Source organism: Loxodonta africana, chromosome 17, assembly GCF_030014295.1.
Source record: "Loxodonta africana isolate mLoxAfr1 chromosome 17, mLoxAfr1.hap2, whole genome shotgun sequence".
NCBI classification, from domain to species: domain Eukaryota; kingdom Metazoa; phylum Chordata; class Mammalia; order Proboscidea; family Elephantidae; genus Loxodonta; species Loxodonta africana.
The window spans coordinates 62038288-62064686 of record NC_087358.1 but is presented as its reverse complement, the minus strand read 5'-3'; the positions used below and the strand labels follow the sequence as shown (position 1 = coordinate 62064686).

The 26399-nt window shown below is 40.2% G+C and overlaps 1 protein-coding gene across 12 annotated transcripts in view; it reads left to right on the top strand.

The window, feature by feature from the left end:
• ENOX1 (ecto-NOX disulfide-thiol exchanger 1) overlaps window positions 1-26399 on the top strand; it is a 744157-nt gene that overhangs the window by 685291 nt on the left and 32467 nt on the right. For all 12 annotated transcript variants that reach the window (XM_064270093.1, XM_064270088.1, XM_064270090.1 and 9 more), the window contains one exon: window positions 20002-20104. In XM_064270093.1, coding sequence (XP_064126163.1) covers window positions 20002-20104 — 103 coding nt within the window. The remainder of the gene's footprint in view (window positions 1-20001; window positions 20105-26399) is intronic.

Here is a 26399-nt window from a genome sequence, read left to right as displayed (position 1 = left end):
AATGCAAATCTCACCTGTTTTCAAGGCCAGCTTAATTCCCATTTACTGGGATCTTACTCAAGTAACCCAGCCCAAATCAATTACCGTCTTCTCTAAATTCCCACAGTATTTATCATCCTTACAAGTATTTTGAACAACCCAATTACGATGGGACAATCTCCCCATCCAGAGTCCCTGGGTGGTGCAAATGGTTAACATGCTTGGCTGCTAACCAAAGGGTTGGAAGTTTGAGTCTACCAAGAGATGCCTTGGAAGAAAGGCCTGGTGATCAGCTTTTGAAAAAAAAAATCAGCCATTGAAAACTCTATGGAGCATAGTTCTACTCTGACACACATGGGGTTGCCGTGAGTTGGAATAGACACAAATGCAACTGGTTTATCTCCCCAGCTCAAGTGTAAGTTCCTTAAGGGCAGGGAATTTGTATCCTTTACAGGACCTAACACAGTAATGAACCTGTGCAGGTGAGGTACCTTTGTAATACATTTATACTCTTTACCAACTGATAGTTGAATTGATGTAGAAATTCCAACAGTCTCAGAGTGCTCTGTGAATCAGTTTGGCCCAGTTAGTTGAGAGAGGCAAACACTCCCTTCTCTGTATTATCTGCAGGCGACCTGATCTTGGAGATAAGCACATTTCATTCCAGTTAACTTCAACTTCAAGTTTTTGAGGACAGAATCCATTATTATTCATCTTCGAATCCCATTGTCTAGCTCAAAGCCGGTCATATAGCAAGCACCCTTTGCCTTCGAGTTGATTCCGACTCATAGCAACCCTAAGGACAGAGAGTATAACTTTCCCATAGGGTTTCCAAGGCTGTTATCTTTATGGAAGCAGACTGCCACATCTTTCTTCCACAGAGCGGCTAGTGGATTCAGACCACCAACCTTTCGGTTAGCAGCTGAGTGCTTAACCACTGCGCCACCAGGACTTTTTGTCATATAGTAGATGAAGAATAAATACTTGGTGAATGAAAGAGTGGTAGGGGCTCAATAAATTCCAAGCAAATAATACCGAACTGAGGTGTCCAGATACCTTATTTAGTCTAAATATTGAACTTTGCTGCTTCTCAACCCCCCAGAAGAATAAATACATTTAGTTGTTGCCAGACTCTGGCTCATAAGGAATCACATCACTTTGGAGGGCACACAAGAGATAGGTAGACCCACAACAAGCCATTCCTAGTCTGTCCACCCCAGTCCATGAGCTGGGTCGCACAGCGTTGCAGACACAGTGCCCTCTGTTGGGAGTGTACACGGGTCACCACGTAGTCACTGTGCTCCAGGAGCACATAGCCCATTGAGGAGATATCATACAGCCGAAAAGGTAAATCACAGAAGGTTGGCTTCTGTCTTCTCAGTAAGGGAAAAGGCTCAGTGTAGGATTAGGGACTTGGACAAAGTGGACGAGTTGTGGATCCCTGAGATGTAGCACAGAGTCACAGCAGACTGCAGGCTCTGGAGTCTGAAGCCAGCTTTGTAAACGTAAGAAAGCTACTTGCCTTATTTGTGCCTTAGTTTTTTCATCTGTAAAATGGGGATAATGACAGTACCAGAACCTGGCACCTAGTAAACATTCAATAAGGGTTCATTCTTAATATTTCCATCATCACTGTTTTCATGTAATTTATTTATTTTTTTTTATTCCTCAGAGGACCTCAAATTCTACATCCATCATGCACCATACATGAGCAATCCAGAGCACTTAGTTCTTGGGCTATTTCTCGTGTATGGCTTGTATAGAAAGGCAGTGAGGAGAGAGAGTTGGATTTGGGTTTATATGGGCTTAGGAGGACCATGTAATGTTTAGCAAGATCTCACACTGTGCTAGGCAAACCTGTGAAATTAAATTTTATTTTAATTATAATCAAATGCCTCTCTTTCCCATTTATCAGATGGCACTGTATCTATTCCCCATGACCTAATTTACCACTATAAAGGTCAAAAAAACTCTTAAATTTTTATATTATCATTAGTAACGTAAACTCAGCAGGTGAAAATTATGATAGCGGGTGCTTTGTAGTGGAGAAAAATAAGAAATGTCATACTGAGAAATGGTCTGAGAAAATAACATGCCAAGAGCACCATAATGCAATTAATCTTCACCAGCAATAGAGTCAGCATCATACAAGATAAATCAAACAGACTAGTTTTGGATACACATACATACATTTAAAAGTATTTCACTTTAGTTTCTTCTGTTTGCTGCTCCATTTTTACTGGTTGAGGAGATTTTTCATGTCAGTATGTTTTCAGCTCTGAGGGGTATGGACTTGGGTAGATATAACAGTGTGGGTTGCATTTTTTACATATTGAAGAGAAAAACACAGCTATTTTTGATACCCTGTGTAGTTTTTCATCTGGTAAAGTCTACAGTGGCATATGGTAAAACTAGAAATAAAATACCACAATCTAGCATTTAAACAATGAATGGAATCATTGAAATACAAAAGGTTTTTTCTCTCTCTCTCTTTTAGATCATTTTTATTTAATATGGCTGTCACAGCAGTAGGCCAAAGAAAGCCATTGAATTGCCAGTTGGAGACCACAGTTAAAGCGTGGCTGAACTGTGATGGCCATAACCAAGTTATGATACAGGCGGCAGCAATGCTCTCAGTATTTAATGGGAAACATTTAAGAAATTGAAATTACCCTTTCCTATCAGAAAGTCTCTCTTCTACTATTAGAAGTATATGTGGCATAATCTTATTTTTCAAAGAAAGTAAACCACAAAAATATTGCACATGGCTTCCGTAATTAATGTCACTGAATTGTACATCTAAAAAAATGGTTCAAATAGCAAATATTTTGTTATATATATTTCACCACAATAAATATATTTTTAAAAGTCTGCTATGAACAAGGAAAAGACAAATATATATATACACATATATCCCCATGACATATTTATTGTATGATATATATGTGTGTATGTATGTATATAGAGAAAAAAAAAAGGGGGTTATATATAAGACATAAAAGGTAAATGTCTGAATGGTAATAGTGCTTCTGTCTGGGTAGTAGAATTTCAAATAATTTTATTTTGTTTTTGCTCATCTGAATTTTTTCAGTTTTCTGCAGTGAATATACACATACATATAGACTCTCACACACATATTTGTAATGAGAAAACCGATAAAATTTACTATTCAGAATTAAAGTGAGCTGAAGAAATGTCTCCTCTCTATAGAAAGGAAAGGCTGATAGTTTGGTCTCCAAAATATATGTTAATATTTAAATTATGAACATATTGAAAAAATATAAAATAATAATAGATACAAACTAACAATTAAATCTTTACCTTCTTTAGTCTAAGCTGTACAGTATTTTACTTTAAAACGATGCTACAACGAACGCACTGAAGACCAAGGTAATGTAGAATACCTGTCTTAGTTATCTAGTGCTGCTCTCTGACGCTGCTGTGACAGAATACCACAAGTGGGTGGCTTTAACAAACAGAAATTTATTTTCTCACAGTTTAGGAAGCTAGAAGTCAGAATTCAGGGCGCCGGCTCTAGGGGAAGGCTTTTTCTCTCTGTCGGCTCAGGGGGAAGGTCCTTGTCTCTTAGCTTTTGTTCCCTAGTTCCTCCATGATGCTTGGCTTCTACCTCCCCCCATTTCTGCTTGTTTAATATCTTTTATATCTCAGAATGATTGACTCAAGACATATCCTCCACTAATCCTGCCTCATTATTGTAACAAAGACAACCCATTCCCAAATGGGATTAGGACCACAGGCAGAAAGGTTAGGATTTACAACACATATTTTGGGGGTCACAATTCAATCCATAACAATACTCAAAGTTGTTATATTACTGTTGTGCTTTTTGTCGTTGTTTGTATTGTTTCTTTACCATATACTGTACATATTCCTCAATGACTTCTTGTAATTTACTCTAAGCCAAGAGTACTGACTAAATCCTTATGACTGCAAGTCAGTTTCTTCCTGGAAGTTCATCCTCTCTACATAGTAACACATTCATTCAACATAATTCGACAAGTATCACTAAGGGTCTTCATACTTTCAAAAAATATTGGTTGCCCGTTTACTATGTACAGGGTGTGTGGGACATTGTTGCTGTGCAGAGAAATGATTATAGGTAAAGTGATCATGTAATTGGAGTCCCAGGTGGTGTAAACAGTGGATGTGTTCAGCTGCTTCTGTTGAAAGGTTGGAAGTTGGAGTTCACCCAGAGATACCTCGGAAGGAAGGCCTGGTGATCTACTTCCAAAAAAATAAGCTGCTGAAAACCAGATGGAGCACAGTTCTGCTTTGACACACACGGAGTCACCATGAGTTGGAGTGGATTCGACAGTAACTGATTTGGAGGGGAGGGGGTGGAATCCCACAGTTTTAAGTCTAAACAGGGACACTTGGAGGGTGAAAGGAACCACTGTTACTACTTCTTCTGGGACCATGCAGGGATCCTGAGAAGGCTGGGAAGGGGCACTCCCTACCCAAACTCTCCCCTCAGCTCGTGTCCCTTACTTCCAGCTGCCTTTCCAATACCTCAGATCCAACATTTCTGAAGTACAAGTCTTCCTCATAAGCCAGTACTTCTAATTCTTCACAATGTCCAATTCTAGCATCATTACTCTGCCCGTCATCCAGACTTGTTTAATGTTTTTAGGTCTTTCCTGTATGTGAAGATTCTGTTTCACATACAGAATCTCCCTTCTCCCTTCAGAATGACTGTACCCCTTTCCCTCCCTTTCTCCATCACCTCAGTGGTTCCACTTTACCCCCACATACTTGGGGGTTTGGCTGGGCTCCCGCTGCCCCCTCCTCTTCGCCTTCTCAACCCACACCACTCATGCTCCACACTTGGTCTTTCTGGAGTGTGGCTTTCCTCTGTCACATGCCCTCATCTGCCAAACCCGGAGATTTATGTGTGTCCATCTTGTTCTTCACTGGCACTGACCCCAGCACTCTGCCTTAGAAATCCTTCCCTGTTATGCAGACCACGGCTACAGCAAGTCACACTTAGCCACCTAACAGCAGCCGGCAACCAGGCCGTCTCTGCTGAAGCTACATCTTGGCTGGTGCCTAGGAGGCTTCCTCCCTTGCCTCCCCACTTGTTTCCTGCCTTGCCTCCCTGCTTGCTTCCATGGCTTGCGGGAAACACTGCCTGTCAGGCCTGCCTGAGGACCTGCTGGCTCCTGAATGAGCTGGGTCTGTCGGCATCCCTCAGAATGGGATTCGGTCCCAGTGCTCCGCAGCCACTGGACATTCATTCCACAAGCGTTTTTCAATCACCAGGGATGGTAAAAGGTACCGGGAAGGCATTCAAGAGAGGTACCCTACCATAGTGGTTAAGACTCTGGAGCCAGTCAGCATTGGTTCAAATCTCAAGTTTACTTCTTACTAGTTGTGTGACCTCAAGCAAGCCGTTAGTCTCTCTGTACTTTGTTTTCCTCATCTGTAATGTGGGTATGCACAAGTGCTGACCTAGAGTTGTTGTGAATATTAAATGAATTCACATTTGCAAAGTGCGCATTGTCGATACCATATAAATATTTGTTAATTAAACACGAAACATGTTGCCGTCAAGTCGTCTCTGACTCATAGTGACCCAGAAGGACAGAGCAGAACTGTCCCGTAGGGTTTCCTAGGCTGTAAATCTTTTTGGAAGTAGACTGCCATGTCTTTCTCCCTCAGAGCAGTGGTGGGTTCAAACCTCCAAATTTCTGGTTAGCAGCCAAGCGCTTAACCACGGCACCACCGGAGCTCCTTAATTTGTTAAGGTAAGATGCCCTAAACAGGAGGCAACTAGGAGAAATACTGTATATGGATATCTCTGGCACCTAAACCACACTGAGTTTTCACCTGTCTTTCTTTAAAGGATCCTTTTAATGACCTGTAACGAGTCCTTACCTGTTTTAATCTTTGCAATTGGAAATCTTAGAAAACTCCATTCTTGGAGTTGTCTCAAGACATAAGGCCTGTGCTCCGAGTCCAGCAATTGAGCACCAATGAGGTGGAACATCTCAGCGTGTAAAATGTGGCTGCATTGTGATGAATCGCCGCATCCTGCCTGAGGGCAGGGCCCTTCGTGTCTGCTTTCAAGTTATCTCTCTGACTCTGAAGCCTTTTGGGCCTCTGAGGCCTCCCTTGTGTAGGCCCTGAACACCACAGGCTGCTGGGAGAGGGCACAGGTGGGTGGAAGCCTGTGACCCTGGGGACTGGCAGTGTCAAACTTAGGTTAGTTAAGCCTCAGTATCTCTCACCCACAGAAAATTCCTGAGATCCTGCTCACTCTCGGGGGATTGGTGGACACTCCATTTTCCTGGAAACATGAGGACTTCTGAAGCTTACTCACCACTGGTTCCTGTCATCCCTTTTCTACTGTTTTTGTCCCTCTGCTTTCTCTTTTCTCTCTAATTCTTATTGGCATCAAAAATCCAGGATAAATACATATTATCTGTACCAAATTGACTGCCTTTATCTGAAGGGAAATTTCAAGTCAGGGAAAAGGACACAGAGAAAGCATAAAATTTTAGATCAGGAAGGCACTGTAGAGATCACCTACATCAAATCCCTCTTTTTGAAAATAGAAAAAAAGAGAATACAGCAAGTCAGTGGCAGTCAGAACTGAAGTCTTATTTCCAAAGCCATCATTTTTTTCCACACTACCAGGCCTATAGGTCATCCCTTCGTTGATCAGCCATTGGGCACCTGCTATGTACTAGTCACTGGCTCATAAAAGGAAAGTATGAGAGGTATTTCCATACTTCTTTCTCCCCCAATCACAGCTCTGATCTTAAGAGGCATATCTTGAAGGTTAATGGAGAGGACATATCATTTGGTAGATTGCTTTTGGTACTTTGAAAGGATGTGAATAAAGGACAAGAAGTAGCAGATTGGTGTGTGGACTGTGGTCTGAGGGTCCCCAGAGCTCATGAAGATGATGTTTAAGATGAGGGCCTGGGAGCAAACAGCAAAAAAAGGCCGTGGAACAAGGAGGGCAGAGAAGGAATGAGAGCCTTGTGGTTGGTATTGGCAAAGTGAGAGGTGACATGGTGAACCTTTGCCATGAAGGTCTTGTCAACTACTCCACTCACCTTGCTCTAGTAGACAGTCCTTGGAGGGCCATCGGGGAAGTCACACGGTGGTGGTCTCCGCATTTAGGGTGTGTGGCAGAGGGGAGAGGGTGACCTACTGAGTTATTTAATGAAGTATTCAGCTATTGGCTGTGCTTACATAAGGCCTTTAAAATGACACCTGTATTTCTTTGGTTTCTTTTTATTCCTTTTTTTAATTATAAGGCTAACAATATAATCACATGGCCATAGAAAATTTAGAAAACAGAAAATATGCACTGTTTGAGCACAACTGTGGTTCCCATTTTTGCATACCTATTTTAATGTGACTGCAATCAAGATCCTGTACCTAATTCTTGGGTGGATTCTGCTCCCCAGGTGTGTATTAAGCACCTGTTCTGTATCCAGTCAATCCTGTGAGTAATAAAAGTGAGTAATGACATAGTAATAATGACACAATATATCCCTACACCTTTATAGCTTTCAAAAACACTTTCTCACATGTGACATTTGGGCCTCACAGCAACCCTGGGGGATGGCCATAGGGTATTATCCATGTTTTACGTAAGAGAAAGTTAAGGCTTAAAGGGAAGCCCTGTCTAAAGTTATCTGGTAAGTAAATAGTGGTGACAGAATTAGAACAGTTTCTGCTCAGCCATGCCACCTCCCTTACTTGGATATGGTGACTGCCCTAGGAAGTCAGCGGCTTTGTTGAGGAAACAAACACAGGTGAAAGTGAGTTCTATCCAAATGTATAATGGTCAATAGCCACATAAATGGCATAGAAAATGCATCCAGGTAAGACAGACTTATAAGTGACCTGGGGTAAATGCCTCTGAGAGATGTGAGACTTGTGCTGTGCATGAAGATGTAAATAAGACATGGCGAGGAAAAGGGAGGAGAGGGCTTTCTAAGAACCTCACTGGACGGACATACATATAATGGGGATAGGATTTTGGCAGTTATGTCTGACTTTTTCCTATGGGTTTTTGGAAAGCATCTGAAGATTTAAAACAGACATTGACAAGTTGAAAGTGACCTATAAAAACCTAAACTCATTGCCGTCAAGTCGGTTCCGATTCATGGTGACCTTGCAGGACAGAATAGAGCCATGCTGTAGGATTTTCTAGACTGTAATCTTTATGGGAGCAGATCAGCAGGTCTTTCACCCACTGAGCAGCCGGTGGGTTCAAACCACTGACCTTCCTTAAAAGCACTTGAATCAGGAAAGGTGTGCGTCACGGTTGTTTCCTTTCGTTATACATATTCAATCTGTATACTGAGCAAATAACCTGAAAAGCTGGTCTGTATGAAGAAGAACTTGGCATCAGGATTAACAACCTGCAATACGCAGATGACACAACCTTGCTTGCTGAAAGCAAAGATACCTTGAGGCATTTACTGATGAAGATCAAAGACCACAGCCTTAGGTATGGATTACACCTCAACATAAAGAATACAAAAATCCTCATAACTGGACCTTTAAGCAACATCACGATAAATGGAGAAAAGATTGAAGTTGTCACGGATTTCATTTTACTTGAATCCACAGTCAATGGCCATGGAAGCAGCAGTCAAGAAGTCAAACAATGTATCATGTTGGGCAAATCTCTGCAAAAAACTTCTTTAAAGTGTTAAAAAGCAAAGATGTCACCTGGAAGACTAAGGTGCACCTGACCCAAACTGTGGTATTTTCAGTCACTTCATATGCACATGAAAGCTGGATGAGGAATAAGGAAGACTGAAGAAGAGTTGATGCATTTGAATTATGGCATTTGTGAAGAATATCCCATGGACTGCCAGAAGAATGAACAAATCTGTGTTGAAAGAAGTACAGCCAGAATGCTCCTTAGAAGCAAGGATGGCGAGACTGCGTCTCATGTACTTTGGGCATGTTATCAGGAGAGGCTGGCCTCTCGAAAAGGACATCATGTTTGGTAAAGTAGAGGGTCAGCAAAAAAGAAGAAGACCCTCAAGGGGATGCATTGACACAGTGGCTGCAACAATGGGCTCAAATACAGCAATGATTGTGAGAAGGGCACTTCGGGTATAAGAGAGAATGAATCAAAGATCAGATGAAGGTTTCAAACCCCTGCAAGTGGAAGATTGATGGTGCTACTAATAGGAATAGAAAAGTTAGAAGAGAATGCAGTTTGAGAGGTGACGTGAATTGGGTTTTAGACATAGAAGTATAGAATTTTAGACACACCATATCAGGAAGAATTTGGATTCAGCTCCTTTTGTTGTTGTTGTTGTTGTAAGAACATTTATTTAAATGAAGCTTACGTTCTTCTGTAGAACTGATGGGGCTCCAAGGAGCACTATTTAGAGATGACACCATTACTTGACACCATTGATCAACTCGTTTTAAACCATCTACCTTACTGGCTTCTAATACACAAGAGGTCCTGGTCTTCTTCCTCATTTTTAGACTAGTGATCTGAGACTTGAAGATGTTGAGTAACTTGCCCGAGGTCAACCAGTTGTTGGAGGAAGAGCCAAGGTTAAAACTTGAGTACCTAGTGTCTCTTCTATCACTTTGAATTTCCATCAAATACATTTTGAATTTGAATTGGACAATGGTAAATTCAAGTAGATAAGCTCAGTGGTCAGTGGATGATAAGGAGCAAAAGCTTAAAGAATCAAGTTTGATGATAGTTGAACCCAGAAGAATTAAAAAAACTCTGAAAAAGAGGGATAAAGAAGAAAAACCGGGGATTGAACCTTGGCGAGTACCAAACTTAGAATATAAGAAGAGAACAAGAGTAACCTTCTTCTCCAGTACACTGGGCAGGCAGAGGAAAGAAAAAGCTGATGATGACAAAGCAAAATTTACAAGGAAGAAGACCAGGACCTCTTGTGTATTAGAAGCAAGTAAGGTAGATGGTTTAAGAGGATTTGATCAATGGTGTCAAGTATCACATAGTAAGAAAATACTATTTGGCAAGAAGAGGGTCACTGAAAATCTTTCAGAGGGTAGTTTCTTGATGAGAAAGCTGAGATTTTGGGTAGTGAGTAGTAGACACAGTGGATGTGTACACCTTGTACTCAAGAACTTTGCAATAAAAAGACAACATCACTAAAGATAAGGCCACAGGACTAATGAAATAAAGCAGTAATAAAAGGAGAAGCCATATTCTTGGTAGTTAGAGGTTGGGGAGGAACAAAAGCAAAAAACAAAGCACAATTCTAGCTCAGTAAATTATTGAAAAAGAGTTTTCTAAACTTGCTGTACATAAAAATGTAACCAGTGGCTAAGAAAAGGGAGAAGAAGGCTTTTTGAGAACATAACTGGACATAGCATATAAAGGAAGAGGCTGTTTTGGTAGAACTGACCACAAAATGCCAGGTGGTGACTTCTGACTTTTTCCTATGAGTCACTGGAAAGCTTCTGAAGACATTGACTTGATGTCACATCTTCTCTGGTAATTTCTCAAGGTAATTTTTTTTAATTGATGAAGACTCTAGAGGGGAAATTTCTGACTTCAAATAACTAATACTTTAAGAAATCTGAAAAATCTCTGTGATCTATCTTCTAATTGTTGAAAACCTACCTCTACTCGAACGCTCTAGTGATTCCTTCTAAATATCACAGAAATTGAACTTAAAAGGTAGATGAATAAAAGGTTTGTTAGATAGTCCTATTCATTCTCTTCCCAGTGACGCCTTGTTACCTGTTGTATACTTTCTACTGTGGCGTGCTTGTTACTGTCACAAGTCAATGATGTTTTCACCATTTCCCTGGAAGACTATTTCATAATCCAGTAGATCTCACTGTGAGGAAGCTCTTGATTTCCATCCTAATGTTTCCTTCCTGCTGTATATTTTGTATATACCATTAGCAATTTTTCCTCAGTAACCTTATTCACCTCCCACCCTTGCCCATACTTATCCACTTCCAGTTTGCAATCTGATCTCTGAGCATCTGAAACATTTTTTCCAGAACATCTAGCAGGCATATCCTTTTTCAGGGCACATTAGATCTATCAGGATAAAGGATTTTAATGTGATCACATGATAAATGGTCTTCAGAATTTTAGATTCTTCTGCATTTCCTTGAAATCACAATTCCTGTGGCTGCTGGTCAATTGTCCTATAGCCTTCTCATCTCTCGTGTCTTTCACCTCCACTCTGCTTCAGTTTCTGAATCTCATGGCTACGTCATAGACATTCTTATCCCATAAGTGTTCTAGATCTCAAATTTTGAATCTAAACATTCCCCTATCACCAACCCTAGTTCCAGCTACCCCGCTCTCATTCCTACTAGAACTAGTTCTTTGCTATGGTTGAAACCACCAGTCCCCAACTCGTCTGTGTCCTTTTTATCAATAAGCCACTCTCTTGTTCCACTTTCTTCCTTCATGGTCTTTTACTTCAATTACTTTCTTTCAGTTAGCAGTGTTTGCAATTTCCTCATACCTTTGCCCCTTTGAAGGTTAACCAAACCAATTGCTGTCGAGTAGACTCTAACTCATGGTGACCCCATGTGTTTCAGAGTAGAACTGTGCTCCATAGAGTTTTCAGTGGCTGATTTTTTGGAAGTAGATCATCAGGCCTTTCTTTTGAGGTACCTCTGGATGAACTCAAACCTCTAACCTTTTGGCTAACAGCCAAACACATTACCCATTTGTACCACCAAGGGACTCCGTTTGAAGGTTAGGTATGATAAAATATGTCCCCTAACTCACCATCACCACCACATCCAGTCCTAGAGCAATATTTCTTCTCCTACATCCAGACTGCTGGATGATTCTGGAGGAAGATCATACAGATTATGGATTGCTGCCCTCACCAATTCATGGGTTCTACTGTCCGCTAATCTGTGGGACTGCCTCTCTGGAAATCTTACTATGTTCTTCCTGTTACCTACCTCTTATTTCTTCAAAACTTCTAAAGCCACACTTGTTTATTAAGCCTCTTTAGTTTCCATAAGTGACTTTGCATAGACAAAATGAAGACTATCATCCAGAAACCCTTAACTTCATGTCCCTTACGCAGTGCTTTCTATACTAATCCATATCCATCCTTGTTTACCTCCTGGCCTCCTTTCAGAAAGAAAGTAGCATCCTTTCTACTGAATGAGGTTAGAGGCTTTCCCGAGGTCTCCTGCTCATTGGGGACACATTCACTGAGAATGTAAAAGAAACACGCTCAAGTCTCTCCCACCTCATACCCCGCATTATGAAAGCTCTCCGTTGCTTCCACATCATCACCATCCATTGACTTTTCAATCCTAAGCAATCACTCCCTTTTTGCCTTCCCTCAGTCAAAGCTGCAAAAGATACTGTCAAGGTTTGTCCAGATATTTTCTGTGAAGATGAGGTTTTATTTTCCAGAAAGCTCATTTTTAATTCAAGACTTGATCTGCATGATTTTGTCTTTTTTGGTCCTTGAATCATTTATTGAATCATCCACAGGGGCAGTGGCTATGTAGAACTATTTAAGACTCTGGACAACAAACATCCAACAACAGTGAGACAAACCAGTATAACAAACTATTATAAGAAGGTACTAGAATCCATTGCCCAAGGTAGCCCAGGAAAACAAGTCCAAAACAACTCCCTACATTTCCTGGCTATTTAGCCATATTGCCATTCCTTTTAGTTTAAGCATTTTTTTTTTTTATATATGTATAGGTTATTCCATTTCGTATTAGTAGTCCATGTGCACATTTAAGTATTCACAGTGGTGCAGATTTACCCTTGTTGACGAAAAGAAAATCCAAGGCTTTCCTATTTTCTGTATGTACTTAGGCTAAGAAAGGTTTGTTGTGTTCCCAGAGTAAGGGCTGTATTACTTATTCTGTCATCCAAAGTTAGGTATAAATTTTTGATGACTACCTCCAGTTACGAAACTCCTGTGGATGGAGTTACCATCCTCAGAAGTTGGTTCTACTATTATTTTTTCCAGGAAAGGTTTTATCCCTGTGGACTCTTTCTAAGAAAATATAGTTAATTGAGGGTTTTTGGAATACATATACTTAGACTGGTCTAACTATTAATCCCACAAAATATATTCAAAAGTTGTTTAAATTGGTCGTGATAACAATAACTTAGGAGAACTATAGAAATAGAGTAGTGATTGTCCCTAGTAAAGCTTAGAAATTAAGCAAGTATTATATTTAGTAAGGGAAAATTACAGGCTAAGTCAGAAGTATATAACCTTAAACTGTAAATAGGAACAATATGATGAAGTAGTCAAAGGAGAGAATGACAATCAGTGATTTCAGGCACCTAGGAGTACCGTGTACTTATGGTCTGGGGAGAAAGCTGTATACATGGTACAGTCATCAACTTGTTCCAAGGACCTTGGGTCAGCAGACAACTTCCATGGACAAACTGCTTTTAGAGGCCCTCTGGAGAAGCTCTGTTCAATGTTCCTAATGATGAAACTTTCCTATTCTGATAAGATACCTTCCACTTTTCAGGGATTTTGGAGGGTAATAAGAACAATGCAATTTTTAATTAAGCAAGGGGCAACGACTTCCATAATTTAAGATTCAGTGTTCCAGTAAAATGTTTTCCTCAAATATTAAATAGATAAATTAGAGTGTCCTAGGTAAAGAATATAAAATCTAATATTTTTTTAGGCTCCGGAATTTGTATCATAGCTTTTTAACAAAGAAATGTTTTAACCCATCCAGAAAATATTCTGTAGAGCCTGGTTCCAGCCTTAATTGTTTTTTCCAGAGTTAGAGATGAAGCATAAACTGGCTATTTCCTCTGATATCCTTGAAAATGTTTTTCTAAGGGTGTTTGAGGAGTCTTTGGGTGGCGCAAATGGTTAAGCACTCGACTACTAGCGAAAGGTTGGTGGTTCAAACCCACTCAGAGGTGCCTCAGAAGACAAGCCCAGCCATCTGCTTCTGAAAGGTCACAGCCTTGAAAACTCTGTGGAGCAATTCTATTCTGCACACAGGGGTCAGCATGGGTCAGAGTCGACTCGATGGCAGCTTACAAAAACAACAAGGGTGTTTGATACCATGGTCAAGTTGTTTTTTCTGCGATGAATTGTTTCCATGGAGGGTTTTAGCAAATATCCATTTGAGGTTTTGTCATGTGCTACCCCACAGCCACCTTGACTGCACCAGACTTATCCACATGAATCTGACAACTTGACTTAAAAAAAAAAAACAGGTTGATATTGAGTTGATTCAGGCTCATGAAGACTCTCTGTGTATCAGAGTAGAACTGTGCTCCATGGGGTTTTAATGGCTGATTTTTTTGGAAGTAGATCCCCAGGCCTTTCTTCCAAGTCAGCTCTGGGTAAACTTGAACCTCCAACCTTTCAGTTAGCAACCAAGTGTACTAACCATTCGCACCACCTAGGGACTCCTCACAACTTGATTACCATCCATTTTTTTTTTGGAATTGAACCTATATTTTGTGTATCTAAATAGAATCCTTGAACTTTTCCATGGATTTGTCTTTCTGCTCGATAAGCACTTCCTGTTAAGGACTTTAGTCTGTATAAAAAAAAAAATATAGCCTGTTTAATACAATGATCTGCTAAAGCATTTTCTCAAAGCAGGGAGTGCTCCACAGAGGATAAGTGGTGATACAGGCCTGTTAAGTCTCCAATTCAATTCAAGGTGTCCTTGAGGACTAATAATTGGAAACAAAAACATGTAAGACTGTTTTTCCCTCATATGTCACATAATATTATGCTTTTGATTTTTCAGCCATTTAGAAATACAAAATTCATTCTTACCTCATGGGTTCAGTCACAGGGCAGTAGTTTGACAAGCCCTGACATAAAGAAATACAAGAAGAGGGCCTGGGTCCAAGGCTTGAAGAATGTCAATATTTCAAGGCCAGGTAGAAAAAAAAAAAAAATCTGGCAAAGGAGACAGAAGGAGCAGTTAGAGTAGGAAGAGGAAAAGCCAGCACAGGATGGTGTCGTGAAAGCCAAGAAAACAGAGTAGGCTTAATGTTTCTGTGAAGTCTTGTTAAAATGAGAGATAAGACTACATGAATGATGAAAAAGAGCAAAAGCAAAGCAAGCAGCAGGAAAAAAAAACAGATTAAACAAAAATATTTACAAATTGTGTACCTAGAAATCAGAGGTCTAATTACTTTATACAAAGACCTAGATCTAATAGCCTTAAAAATGCTAGGATAACAAAATAAATTCAGCAACAGTAGTTCAGTGAAACCAGCCAGAGATCATACTGTTGTTGAGGCTGACATAATGGCAGCAAATCAGATGGACACGTTGAATTTAGGCGGAAAGGGCCTAGTAAGTGTACTTGTTGGTCTGAGAGTTCCCTGAAATGCTGCCAAAGAAGGGTCCTCAAAATAATATTAGTGGAACCTCCTTAACTGTCTGATCATCAGATCACTCAATACCTGAAATAAAGGACACAAAGGTGAATTTTTATTGCTTACTTACATAAGGGAAAACTATTGCAGTCAGGCACAATCTCTCCAAGTGGAGCAAACTGCTAATACTATATAAGGTTTTTGGAAAACTTAGAGCTCAGGGATTGGTGAATTCCATTAAGTAGAGGTTAAAAGAATCTGGAATGTGATTTTATCCTACTTTCAATCTAATAAATTAATCTGTTACAGTTTCATGAGTGTTAGCAGGAGATATAAGACTCCTGGGTCAGAGACAAAGGGCCCTTATTACTCAGAAGACAGCAAGCAGCATAAGCATCATGTTTGTGTTGGATCCCACAGGGGACAACACAGAGGGCCCAAGTGGAAGCCTACGCATGCAGTGGGTTGCGTTATAGGAAAGAGTCACTGAGCCTGGGAAATCCATCTCTCTATATCAAGCAATAAGCAAGCCTTCCCTGTGTCCCAAAAGAGACACTGGATTGCTTGCTGCAAACACAAACCTGATAAATGGACCATATAAGTCTGCCAGGGCCTTGCTTCTAAGTTCATAACCTGTACATCCTACTTCCAGATGTCTTGACAAGATTATGTCAGAGAAACCTTAAGCTCAACATTTCCAAAACTGAATTCATCATCATATCCCACACTTTGCTTCTTTCCCTATTTTCCTTTTCACCAAGGCATCCTCAGTATGTTTCTCATCTACTGGTTCACCAGATTTTTTTAAATTCCATCTCCTAAATATCTCTGAAGTTTGTACTCTGTACACCATTGTCTTGGATTTGACCCTCATCATCAAAAGATAAACTAAAAGACTCCTACCTGGAGTCCTTGCCTCAAGTTTCAGTTGCCTCCAAACAAATATCTTAAGATGTAGATTTGTTTGTATAACTCCTTTACTGAAACTATTCACAAGTTAAGCCTTCCAGATAAAATCCATATTCCTTACTATGATCTGCCTACTTCTCCCGCTCCATCTTGTCCTGTAAGCTTTCTTGTAGATCTTTTATAAGAATTTTTTTCTGATCCCTGCCACTTTGGACTCACTATCCCTAAAAACTTCACATTCCTAGGCACATAATATATGTATGTGGTATAAATATTTATTGGGTGGCTGAAGGTAAAAACAGGCTTAGCTTAACTACAACAAAGATTTGGCTTGGGGGATTATTCTACGTTCTCTTGTGTGTGTTCCTTTCCTTTTCGCCAGTCTGATGATGGAGCTCTTTAAACCAACACTGGATGATAATGTAGACTGTAGACACTAAGTAAAAAACATGGGGAGAGAGGACAGGTATTGCTTTTATCTAATTAATAATTTATAACTTATAGACTACCCCAAACTTGCAGAATACCAATAATTTTAATTCTGTTATTCAGTTGAACAATACTTTTATGAATATAGCCAATTCTAGTTAACCTTATTTTCTAAGGAACCCATGATTCATTAGTAAGTAAAACACTCCCCCTTTTGTTGTAGTGGGCAAAGAGTAAAGCATAGCACATAAAGTGACTATCTGAAATTACTATCCTGCCTTATAGCCCTTAAAACACATCCATATTAACTATAATTTTTATTTGTCTTTGGAAACAACTGTATTACATGAGAGTGTACCCATCTCATCAACTGTGACATTGCCAGCAAGAGGCAGAGATTATGTCATGCCCAAGGTAGACTTACACTCCAAGGCACTTAGTGGTAACTCTTTCGAGAGGCCACAAGTTAGTCCATTCCACTAAATGATATTATAGACCCAAGTGTCTAGTTAGTATACTTGGACATACCTTTTGCTATCATGGAAATGATATTTCCTGTCTTAGAGATTCCCTATGTCTGTTTGTTATAATATGAAAGCACTCCTTGGAGCTTGCTTGATAAGCTACATCCAGTCTTGTACCATTTTTCTGCATAGTTCTTCTTCTCCGTGCTAGAAAAGTCAGGAAAGCAGCACCATCTCCAACCTGGACAGAACTCACAGAAGTATCTAGAGGCTGATGTGTCTGCCAAGCCTTAGGTTTTTGTCCAGCCCAGGACTTCTGGGTTGTGGTAGGAGCCTTTCAGAGAGTTGTGTCTCATTCCAGAGTCACTGCTGATGACCGTGTAAAAGTACACCATTTGTGGTCAGCAGAGCAAAGGCTACAATATTCAATCCCAAGAAATATTTCCTTAGAAAAGTGGTTTTAGAAACTCTATTATTTCCATTCTTAATTTGCCTAACCCTAAAACATCATCACAGCAACAGGCAATATCTGACTCTTGTAGACATCGTTGATTCAGCAGCAGTTACTGGGGCCCTGGTCAATGTCCCCCTTTCTTTATGACTTCAACCATGGACATGGGGACAAATGCCTGACAGCATTCTTGGGTGGTCTCTGTATACCCTTCCATTGCCATTCCGTGCTGGCTCCTTACATGCTGCCTGCCCTCTGTGGTCCATCTCCCTTACTAAACCTGCCATCCTCGACTGTACTATGGCCCCAGGATACCACTCAGCCTTGGCAATTAATTTGGGCCTGTTGTCTCCTAAACTCTTGTGAGTAATTTCATTTGGCCTCAATTATCATCCAGGCAGTGAACAGATCACCCTATCTTATAGACTCTGTTTCTACTCATCTCTTGGGTTCATTATTTATATTTTTAATAAGTGATATAATCATCATCCTACTTAATGTTCTTCCATTCCCTTTCTTCCTAAACCCCTTGTGTTTGTTGGGAAGCCTTTATAGAGGCCCAGCCTCTACTCTGCTCCCCAATCTTACCATCCCAGCCTTGGAGGGTCAGTGTCATGTCCCTGCAGAGCCCATCTGTCCTTAGAACACAACTGGCAGAACTCCACAGGCTCCTTGACCCTACTAGCACAGAACGATGAACAGTACACACCGTCCCTCTCTGAAAATACCACATGCTCTTCCATCACAGAAGGAATTCCTAGTCCTTTCCTTGTAATTACTCTTTATAAAATGTTCTAATCCTATGTACACAAACTTTTGAGTTTTTTCTGTTTTAAAGTTCTGCATTGTGTTTCCATTGGGCTAGCTCCAACTCCATCTGACCCATGTCCTCATGGCCACACTCTAATCATAAACGTCAGGCCCCAGTTGATACCCTCTGGTGAACCAGGATCTTCCCTCTGATCGCTCATCAGATAACTGTACTTCCTTCAGTTCAGTACCTTACCGTCTTCACCTCTTTCTCAGTCTTGATCACTCAATCTTCAGCTGATAATTCTTACCCTTAGAGGAGCTTCCAACATGCTCTCCAAATATTTCAACCACAATTCTTCAGAAGAGCCTTCTCTCCTAGAAGTTTCTAAGTTCCCCTGATTTACTAAGTAGTACCCCACAGGTCATAGACTAGAGCATACCAATGATCGTGAAGATGGCATAAGACTAGGCAACGTTTCATTCTGTTTTACCTGGAGTCACCATGAGTAGGAGCTGAGTAAATGGCAACTAACAACAACAACAATTTTAACAACAACAACAACCCATAGGTCAAGCTCAGTCCACAGATCTATTTTGATTGACGTTCACTGTGTGCATAGTTTTATTCAGATACCTTCAGACGGGATTTGTGCTCTTTACATGTTCAACATGAGCCCCAAAATTTCTTATATCTGACCAGTTTTGCTACTGTGTATAAACTACCTAAACATCTATCCCATAACTAGTTCCAGCCCTAGTAACACCTGCCTCCGCAATTATTTTTTGTCCACTTTACCTGATCTCCCCATCCTTTATTCTTGCAGAAGATTTCCCAACATCTGATGAAAACAGCATCCTTAACTCTTTGCTCATGATATTAATCATTCTTTCAGACCCATCTTTGATGAGCTTCTGCCTTCCAGAATCCTCAAGGATTCTGTGGCTTTACTCTTTCTAGTGTGCAGGTCTCTGATTATTAAATTTGACTTTGTACTAAAATCATTGTCCAATTTGAGTCCCAACATCAGGTCTGGGAGGATATGAATTAAATCTTTGTCTCTGTTTTTAAATTTAAGAAGACCACAGAAAGATCTAAAAATAGTCTAGCCTCAGTGTTTCCTGTGTCGCTGGCTTGTTATACAATTCTTCATTTTTAGTTTCTGAAAGAAAAGAATTTCCCAATCTTGGCTTTATCTACCTATTGCAGTTGTGTATAAGCATCCATACCTGCTAACACCAATTCCATCTCACCTTCCAATAGGCCCTGCTCCTCATACACTCACACAAATTACTAGGATAGTATTACCATCAGTCAGCTGTATGCTTTTCCAGAATAATCTCCATTTGTATTTGAAATAAAACATATTAAAGCAGTGCTAGCTCCAGTCAAATATGGTTTTTGCTAGCAGAGTTTAATCAAAACATGGACAAAAATCTAAGATAATGTGTGCCAAATTTGTGACTTGTACGGAGAATTACTTAGCTTGCTGGGAGTAGTTGCTAGGAGCCTAAATTTTAGAATTACTTTTCTTCTGTTGGACCAATAGATCAGTTGTTTAAAAGAGTCAGTCCTCTGTTATAAATGGAAGTGATGAACTCCTTTATAAGGTGAGTTTAAGAGACCTGGCAGGCTTTATGGAAATACACAGAACCTACATAAGCGCATATATGATTTTTGTTTTTTAACTTTATAGGAAATCAATGTGTTGACGGTTGCACTGGTCAACCAAGACCGAGAGAGCAATATTGAGAAAAGAAGCCAAGGTTTAAAATCAGAGAAAGAAGCTCTGCTAATAGGTAAGGAAATTGTTTTCCTAATCTGTTCTCTTAAATAATTTGTAGGTAATTTACTTAAATAATATTTAAGTAATTCACCTCCAACTTGTTAACAATTAAAAAGGCTTTACCTTCTGCTCAGAGGCAAGATTGACTTCGTTCAGGTTATTACATATATTTCAAATTAGTGAAGTAAATACTAATGAGGTTCTGGTCTTCTTTGACTATGTATTAGTTGGTTGTCTGACATAAAACTGAGCTCAAAAGACAGGTTAATTTGCATCTTACATATTACAAACCTAAATTTTAAAATCTGGAAATATCACTTTCAGCCTGAGGCCAGGTTGGGTCCAGTTATAAAGTCCCAAACCAGGATACATCCCCATGTCCAAAGCAGCATCGAACCTGAGATTAATCTCTAACCCCCTTAAACCAGTAAACCAGTGACCATCGAGCTGACTCCAACTCATGTTGACCCCATGTGTTTTAGAGTAGAGCTGTGCTCTACAGGATTTTCAATGGCTGGTTTTCCTAAAATGGATCACCAGGCCTTTTTTCCAAAGCGCCTCTAGGTAGACTTGAACCTTGAACCTTTCAGGCTAACAGCTGAGTGCTTAACCGTTTGCACCACGCAGGGAGTCAAATTCTAAGGTGAGTCCCAAGGTCAGACCTTAATGCTGATGATATAGGGGCATCTGGGTTACAATGCCAATATAATGCATGACAGTCTAATCCAGACTTCCCTGCCCAAATTTGGATCCATTACCCAAAGCAGATAAAACATACTGGCCATAAGGAAAGAGAGAGAAGAAGGAAGGCAGTTGCTGTTCCCCTAAAAATGCATCTAGGTTGGCTTCTTTTTGGTCTGGATCAGATCCAAAGCTCTAAATGTTCTCTCTATAGTCATCATCAGCGAATGCAAAAGTAGTACTGTACTGTCTTCACGGGAAGGTTCTTGGTGAGGCTGTGTTGCTGAAGTGCCTGCGACCCCACCTTAGAGGCTGCTGGCTCCGTCTCTGAAGCCCTCAAACCTGGAAGAGGGGAAGCCACACATCACTCTGGACGCACAGCATCGATTTCAGCTGCTCCGAGCACTGCCCCCAGTGTGGGGTTCCGAGTTCAGACCGGCTCCTCCGTGGCACGGTTAAGAGTGAAGAATGAGGCCATCGTAACTGTTAGACAAATGGTTTTTCCAGAGTTAGTTATCTAGCAGGAGGAGCACCTGGTTGCATTTTCTAAATACTGCATGCTCTCCTCTCAAAATGACAGGTACACCAGGGCCTTTAGAAGCTGGCACAGAAGGAATTAAATTCAAAAGATAGTCCAAACTCCATCCATCATATATAGATTTTTCAACTACAGGGTTATTGAATATGACATCAACACAGCGATGCCCTAAGGAAAGGCAATTATTTTCTTCTCTCTGATGATATACAACTGTAATAACATGCCACGCACAAGCCTCATAAGATGTCCTGATGTGCTGTCAGTTCCAGGAACCCACACTGAACCCATGTGTAGTTGGTATCTGGTTTCTTCTTCTACTGGAAAATGCATCAAACTCTGACAGCTGCTTTTCTTTCCCCCAGTACGACAAAGGTGTGATTTCACCCGTAATGCTTTTAGGGTATGAACAAAAGCACATAATGATTGCAGAAAACTTTCCCTCTTTAACTGTGAGTAATACAGGCCACTTGAAGTTTTTTTTTTTTAATGGGAGAGGTTCTCCAGTTTCTTTATTTCCTTCCTCCCAATGCAGATCGAATCTCCTTTTACATTCTTCTTAGAAAAAACACAGTTCATTTAGAATGTTTCTTAAATAGCTATTAAGTTATATACATATATATATGTAAGTATGTATGTATATATATGCAGCGCTGTGGTTAAGAGCTATAGCTCCTAACCAAAAGGTCGGCAGTTTGAATCCACCAGCCGCTCCTTGGAAACCCTATGGAGCAGTTCTACTCTGTCCTGTGGGGTCGCTATGAGTTGGAATCGACCCAACTGCAATGGATTTTTTGTTTTTTTATGTGGGTATGTATATATTTCTAATCAGCTACCTCCAAATTTAAAAGATGATGTGTTTTACACACTGTAGGCTAATGACAGCAGATAGAAGGGTGACAATTATAACATGTCACTTCTGCTGAGGTCTTCAGACTTAGAAAAAATAATGAAATTAGCTAATCCATGTGTATTAGATAGAAAAGTATTACTACTAAAATTAGATACTAAGGCATTAATTACATTAGATACTAAAATATTTCTAGTAAGTGAAGGATCTTCAATAAAATGTAGGTACAACCAACTTTCTCCCTCGCTGTTGGTCATTTGAACCAGTCTAGCTGTATTAGCATTTGGAGTTCAGGGTTGTGTAAGAGAAACGGGGTGACGGTCATTTGGAAAGAATATATGAAAATGTTTAGATAGATGGGGGACTGGAGATTTAAGTCTTCTATTAAAATAAACCTAGGAGTTTAGTTTTTCCCTTCACTTCTCTGTTATCCCTTCTATTTTCTCCGTATTTTACACAACTTCATGAAAGTTTTACTACAGGTGTGACCTCCTGCCCAAATCCATCTCCATAGTACCTGTGTTCTGATACTCTTTTGTAGTCAGTGAGGGAATAATCTTCTCAAAGAATGCCACGGTGGAGAAGAGTTTCCAAGACTGGCAAAATGGACCCTTCCAAAGGATGCAGCTATTCCTGCCTGGAAATGCACCTCTCTGCTAATTGAGTTCGGCCATTTATACTTTGTACATACCTGAATATTAGGATCGTAAAGGTCTCTCCTGCAGTTTCTGAAATCTAGATGTGAACTGTGGTGGAGGCAGAATGTTGTTCCAAAACTGCCCTGGACCAGGTTACAGAGAGAAAGCAGGTGTCGGACGCTCCTGTTCTGAATTGTACAGTAAGAGGTCCTGTAGGTGGAATTATTCTGGGAGTCCCCTGGACTTCTGATACATTACCCTAAAACCTGCCTTTGAAATAATTGAACCAGAGAATACAGTGGGCCTGCTCTAAGTCAGTCTAGAAGGCCAGAAACACAGCAGAAAAATCTCCTTCAACCTGGAAATTCTAATTGGCAAAATCTTCATCATATCTGGGTGTCCACAGTATATGCTATATGTCAATTTATTCCAATGTCCCAGCACCTTCTTGGGGCACATAAATGTTGGTGCAAATCTTGATTGCCTGAGAGGGAAGGGGAGAGAGAAATGAACTATTCAAATGGATTCCATCTGTGGAGAACTGATACTAGAACGTCCTAAACAATGAACAATCCTGGTTATTTGTGATTTTTTGCAACACTGATTTATCTGGGCAAAAGAATGGATTCTTTTCAGACGTTTTCATGATGATTTATAAAATTGGAGTCTTTATTACAAGGCATATAAGTTGAGTATCTACTACACAGGATCAATGGGAGTTCAACCATTCTGCCAAATTTTCTTCTTGACAATTAACAGGGATTGGGTGCTCGGTTTCAACTCAACTGGAAGTACTTTATTATTGTGATTTCTAGGTTATTTATTTTGCAATCAATCCTTGTGAAGATTGGTTGACATATAATAGAATCTAAAAGAACTTGATTTCCATGAAGCATTGCAGGGTAGTATTTTATGTCTCATAACTCTAGAGTAAACACGTTAGGTCAGCTTGACAATGCCCAGTGTCTATGTCAGAACTAATTCATTTCACATGTGGCCCACATGTTGGATTTGGCATGCAGTGAAGTTATGTAGGATATAATGAGGCAATACTTTTTGTTTAGAACCAAAGCTCTGGAACTGTGTTTGGCTGAAAACCACTGGGTATTTTAATAAAGGAAAATGGTTCAAATTTTTAGTGATAGGTTAATAACTCTGAGATGTTGCTGGTATAATTCTGGGTCTGTATCACTCCATCTTCTCTTGCTTTCTTAATGCTATCACAATAGATTTCCAATCCCAGAAACTATGATTGGCACCTTACCAATGCTACTCATCATTTTAAATCCCATGCAGCAATAGTCAGCAACTGCCTCAAGAACTTTGACTACATATAAAGTCACACTTGTTCAAAATCTCTCTGGTCCCTAAGAACTGTTCTCAAACTTGTTTTTTGTTTGCTTTGAACATTTTTTTATGCTTTAGGTGAAAGTTTACACAGCAAATTAGTTTCCCTGACATTGGTTGCAATTTCCGCAATATGTCAGCACTCTCCCCATTTCTACCCTGTGTTCCCTGTTGCCATTCGTCCAGTTTCTCTGCCTCTTCCTCCATTCTCATCTTTGCTTTTGGACAAATGTTGCCCTTTTGGTCTCAAATAGTTGATCGTTCTAAGGAGCACATTCCTCACAGGTATTATTGTTTATTTTATTTGGCTGGAAACCCTGGTGGTGTAGTGGTTAAGTGCTACAGCTGCTAACCAAAGGGTTGACAGTTCAAATCCGCCAGGCGCTCCTTGGAAACTCTATGGGGCAGTTCTACTCTGTCTATAGGGTCGTTACGAGTCGGAATCGACTCGACGGCACTGGGTTTGGTTTTGTTTTTTGTGATTACTTGGCTGAAAAGTAATTTCCAGGAGTGACTTCCATTCTAAGTTAGAAGGGTATCTTAGGGCTGTAGTCTCAGGGGTTCCTCCAGACTCTATCAAACCAGTATGTCTGGTCTTTTTTATGAATTTGAATTTTGTCCTATGTTTTTCTCCCACTCTAACCAGGTCCTTCTATTGTGTTCCTGGCGAGAGCGGTTGTGATAGTGGTAGCCGGGCATCACCTAGCTCTTCTGGTCTCAGGCTAGAGGAGGCTGTGGTTTAGGTGGGCCATTAGTCCTTTGGACTAATTGCTTCCTTGAATCTTTGGTTTTCTTCACTCTCCTTTGCTCTAGACTGGAAGAGACAAATCGTTGTATCTTAGATGGCCATTCACAAGCTTTTAAGATCCCAGACCCTACTCACCAAAGTAGGATGTAGAACTTTGTCTTTATGAACTGTGTTATGCCAATTGATCTGTATGTCCCCCGGCACTATCGTCCTTAGCCTTCAAGTCCAGTAACTCGGTCCTGTGAGGTGTTCGATTATGTCCAAGAAGTTTCCATAACTGTGCCCCTTGTGTACTCTATTATTTCTATGAATATACATGCAAACCAAAAAAAACCAAACTCACTTCTGTCGAGTCGATTCCAACTCATACCAACACCACAGGACAGAGTAGAACTGCCCCCCATAGAGTTTCCAAGGAGCACCTGGTGGATTTGAACTGCTGACCTTTTGATTAGTAGCTGTAGCACTTAACCACTCCGCCACCAGGGTTTCCTGAATATACATGCAGCACATAAAATATGTTATGTAGAAATATCCACAATCACACCTAGGTATACACATGGGTGTATTCCTGTATGACCCCCCACACCTATTTAGCATAAATATCTACCTGGGTAACCACTTGTAAATTATTGTTTGTTGTTACAGGATTGTATATGTTATACTATTTATTGTAGTTGCCTTTTATTCTTGTGTTTCTCTCAGTGTCTTTCTTTGCCTTGGCCACATTGTGCTGCTGATATTCCCCCATGTTGTGTATTGCCTTTCCCTTCACCAAAATTGACACGTATCTACTATCTACTTAGTGATTTTCCCTCCCCTTCCCATTAATGGCAACCATCAAAGAATGTTTCTGTGTGCAAACCTTTTCTTGACTTTTTATAATAACGGTCTAATACAATATTTGTCTTTTTGTGACCGACTTATTTCACTCAGTGTAATGTCTTCCACATTCATCCATGTTGTGAGATGTTTTGCAGATTCATCATTATTCTTTATTGTTGTGTAGTATTCCATAGTGTGTATGTACCACAATTTGTTTACCCCTTCATCCATTGATAGGCACTTAGGTTGTTTCCATCTTTTTGCTATTGAATAATGCTGCAATGAACATGCGGTGAGAGTCTATTAATGTCACAGCTCTTATTTCTCTAGGATATATACCTAAGAGTTGGATCGCTGGATCATATGGTGCCTCTATTTCTAGCTTCTTAAGGAAGCACCATACCATTTTCCATAGTGGTTGTATAATTTTACATTCCCACCAGCAGTGTATAAGACCTCCAATCTCTATACAGCCTTGTCAGCATTTGTTGTTTTCCGCTTTTTTGATCAGTGCCATTATTGCTGGAGTGTGATGGTATCTTATTGTAGTTTTGATTTGCATCTCTCTAATGAGTAATGATTTTGAGTACCTCTCCATGTGTTTGTTAGCCACATGAATGTCTTCTTTGGTGAAGAGCCTGTTCATGTCCTTCGCCCATTTTTTTTAATTGTACTTTAGATGAA